This window comes from Gekko japonicus, unplaced genomic scaffold (assembly GCF_001447785.1).
Source record: "Gekko japonicus isolate JY-2015 unplaced genomic scaffold, Gekko_japonicus_V1.1 scaffold180, whole genome shotgun sequence".
NCBI lineage: Eukaryota > Metazoa > Chordata > Lepidosauria > Squamata > Gekkonidae > Gekko > Gekko japonicus.
In genome coordinates, this window is record NW_015174278.1 from 169,051 (window position 1) to 172,646 (window position 3,596).

Below are 3,596 nucleotides of genomic sequence, written 5' to 3' on the forward strand. Positions count from 1 at the left end.
AGACATACTAAAGTAGGAAGCATGACAGCTATACAGAACATCCATTTGCAGAAGCAGTATATCTTTGAAGATGGGGAGACAACCAGAGGAAGGCTACCAACTACAAAGTTTGCTTTGGAGCATTTGGAGGCATGGGGATTAGAAATAGGATACCGGATTGGCTGGCACTTGGGTCTGATTCAGCAAAGTTCTTCATCTGTTATATTCATGGTGTTTGGTCTGTGATGAATTAGTAAATCTCTGTGGTTATACTGACAAAAGATGAATTATTGCAGCCTATGAGCCCTCTGGGGACTTCTGCAAACAAAGTTTTTTGTTCTAACTTCTCAGACTCTTTTCCTGCCAAGATGAGAGTCTGCAGGGGAAAAAGCAGCCCTGCCAGGCTCTTCTCCCCCCCCCCCTAATTAGCTCCACCACCCCCTTCTGTCTTGAATCCCCTCCATTTCAAAAGGACCCAGTATCCTTCTGTGGCATCTCCTGCCCCCAAAGCTTCCATAAACGTCTGACTTTCTTCTGTACCGAGTGCAGAATTTCAGTCACTGATTGGTTGGAAGGTTCCTTGATCATTTCAAAGAGTGGAAACCAATGCCTGACATTTTGCAGATGGTAGTCCAACCACTGCACCACACCGGCTTTCAGTATTCTCACTGGGGTGAGAATAGGGCAACTCTCCTGCCACCTCCATGCATCTGACAAAGAGAGCTGTGTTTCTCGAAAGCTTATGCCACAGTAAAGTTTGTTAGTCTTAAAGGTGCTACTGAGCTTTTTACTATTCTCCTGCCACCTTTATTCTTCTGGCCAAGTCCAGAGTGCCCATTCTCCTCTTTTCTGGAGCAATTGCCAGTTGGAGAAGATTTTTTTCTAGTGGGGGGGGGGGAGAGGAATGCTAGCTCCCTGCAGTTGCCCATGCATTGGCCAGTGGCTGGAGGCAGGTTCCCCCATTGTGTTCCTCCTAGGAGGGGAGGGCTACAACCTCTGGCAGCCTTGACCTGGGGGATTCCTGAGTGGGGTCTTCAATAATCTTTTTGTGTTTGGAGGAGAGAATTCACAGTCCAACAAATTCCAGATATTGAAGTCATGAACACATGGAGGGGCCTTATATTGAATCAGACCCTTGGTCCATCAAGGTCAGGATTGTCTACTCTGACTGGCGGCAACTCTCCAGGGTCTCAGGGGGAGGTCTTTCACATCAACAGCTTACCTGATCCTTGTAACTGGAGATGGCAAGGATTGAACCTGGGGCTTTCTGCATGCCAAGCAGATGTTCTTCTACCACTAAGCCATGGCCTTTCCCTTCCCATATCGTAACATGGCCTATCATAGGAGAGTATTGTTTTTATTTTAACTGGATATGAGCTTTTAAAATGGCTGGCTGAAATGATGGGTGGTTTATATATTAATTTGTTTGTTTGTTTATACCCCACCTTTTTTCCAGTGGAGACCCAAAGCACCTTGCATCATTCTCCATTGTATCCTCACAACAATCCTGTAAGGTAGGTGAGGCTGAGAATGTGTGACTGGAGCATGGTCACCCAGCAAGCTTCCATGGCAGAGTGAGGGGTTCAAACCTCCCCCCCCCCCGTCCTACTCCAACGCTTTAAGCAGGGCTTTTTTTGTAGAAAAAGCCCAGCAGGAACTCATTAGCATAATAGGCCACACCCAACAGCAGATACTCATTAGCATATTAGGCCACACCCTTGACAGCACAGCACATTAGCATATTAGACCGCACCCCCATGTTACCAGAAGTGTGGTCATCCAGCCACACACCCCTTTTGCTTCTTATTCTGTTTACCTTGTTGTCAAAACCCAGAGCTTTTTTTGTAGCAGGAACTCCTTTGCATGTTAGGCCACACACCCTGAATGTAGCCAATCCTAATGAATTTCTGCTGTTGGGTGTGGCCTATTATGCTAATGAGTTCCTGCTGGCCAACTCAGGAGCCAGCCGGAACTCCGTTCCTGTGCGTTCCTACCCAAAAATAGCCCTGTCTTTAAGCACTACAATACTCAGCTCCTCGATAAACGTGGCTGGAACGGCAGAATAGGTCTCTAAAGAAAATGAGGAGTACAGGTTTAAGGGGTGGACATGCAGGAGCCAGAGTGAAGGGGGAAAGCCCAAATGATCCTCAGTTACCTCCACACCTCATGGATGCGATGCAATCCTTGCCCGATAGCAGACATTCACAACTGCCTTTTTTCAAGTGAACAAGACAATCCAATCGCTAATGATTGCTATCGTGCAATATCCAAGAAGGTGTGGATGCAGCCCTTGCTTTGTTCCCACCTCCATGAGGTGACTCAGGGCTAGCAAAGCAATGAGATGCCATTGGCCAACTGCCCAGGGGTTCTATGCGTAGGCCACGTTAGTTAGTCACCTCTTCTGACTTCCACTACCTATCTTGTTTCAGGGATCGTTAACGGAAACCAGAGACCATGAACTGGGGAGTCTTTGAAGGACTCCTAAGTGGTGTTAACAAGTACTCCACAGCCTTTGGACGCATCTGGCTCTCCGTCGTTTTCATCTTCCGGCTGCTGGTCTACCTCGTGGCTGCTGAGAAAGTGTGGGGCGATGATAGCAAAGACTTTGACTGCAATACGGAGCAGCCGGGCTGCCCCAATGTCTGCTTTGACCACTACTTCCCAGTCTCCCATATCCGCCTCTGGGCCCTTCAGCTGATCCTTGTCACCTGCCCTTCCTTGATGGTTATCATGCATGTCGCCTATCGAGAAGCAAAAGAGAAAAGGTTCAGGGAGAAATATGGAGATAATGGCAGGCGGCTCTTTCCTGATGTGGGCAAGAAGCGTGGGGGCTTGTGGTGGACCTATCTCTTCAGCCTCATCTTCAAGGCTGCCGTAGACATCGTGTTTCTCACTGTCTTCTACATCATCTACCCAAACTACACTCTTCCCCTTTTGGTAAAGTGTTTCCTACCACCTTGTCCTAACATCGTCGATTGCTACATATCCCGGCCAACGGAGAAGAACATCTTCACCCTGTTCATGGTTGTGACAGCCTGCATCTGCATCCTTCTCAGCCTCATCGAAGCGTCCTACCTCATTGGGAAGAGATGTAAGGAGGTTCTTCAGGTCAGAAGCGAAAGATACAACCGACACCACAGTGGGACCCTCATCCATAAGGACGGTCGCTCTCTTCCCTCCAGTCAGCAGTGAGGTCGGTGTGCAGGTCTTCCATGGGACAGATTACAAACTAGCCACCGCGTCTCTCACAAGCAGCTCTCCATGTGCTTCAGCAAAACATGAGAAAGTAGGTTAAAAGTTCCACCAAGTGAGAAGAGACCACCCTCAAAAGAACAAGTGTACCTTCATTCTCATAACAAAACCTTCTTTGTCATGGATGTGATATGAGAAATGGGGGGAAGGTTGGGGATTAAGAAGAATATCAAGATAGCCCAGTTGTGTTGGCCTCTGTCACATGCTCCCTTATTATATAAACCAGTCCAAGATCTTCATTAAAAAAACAACAACAACAAACCTCCATATCCTGATGTATTGATATTCCTTAATATTGTGATCTGTAAGGCCAGAGGCAGGTGCTAGTTGTCTTCAAAGAGCTAAAAGCACTTTCAAAGAAATTT

At 47.4% G+C, this 3,596-nt stretch overlaps 1 protein-coding gene across 3 annotated transcripts in view; it reads left to right on the forward strand.

The window, feature by feature from the left end:
- Nucleotides 1-3,173, forward strand: part of GJB5 (gap junction protein beta 5) — an 18,575-nt gene extending 15,402 nt beyond the window's left edge. Inside the window, exons 1-2 of one of the 3 annotated variants that reach the window (XM_015423818.1) lie at nt 1,463-1,493; nt 2,409-3,173. In XM_015423818.1, coding sequence (XP_015279304.1) covers nt 2,434-3,171 — 738 coding nt within the window. In that variant the 5' untranslated portion in view covers nt 1,463-1,493; nt 2,409-2,433 and the 3' untranslated portion in view covers nt 3,172-3,173. Of the gene's footprint in view, nt 1-1,435; nt 1,494-2,408 lie in introns of those variants that run through there. The other 2 variants (XR_001482843.1, XM_015423819.1) reach the window with 2 other exon arrangements.
- The last annotated feature ends 423 nt before the right edge of the window (nt 3,174-3,596 follow it).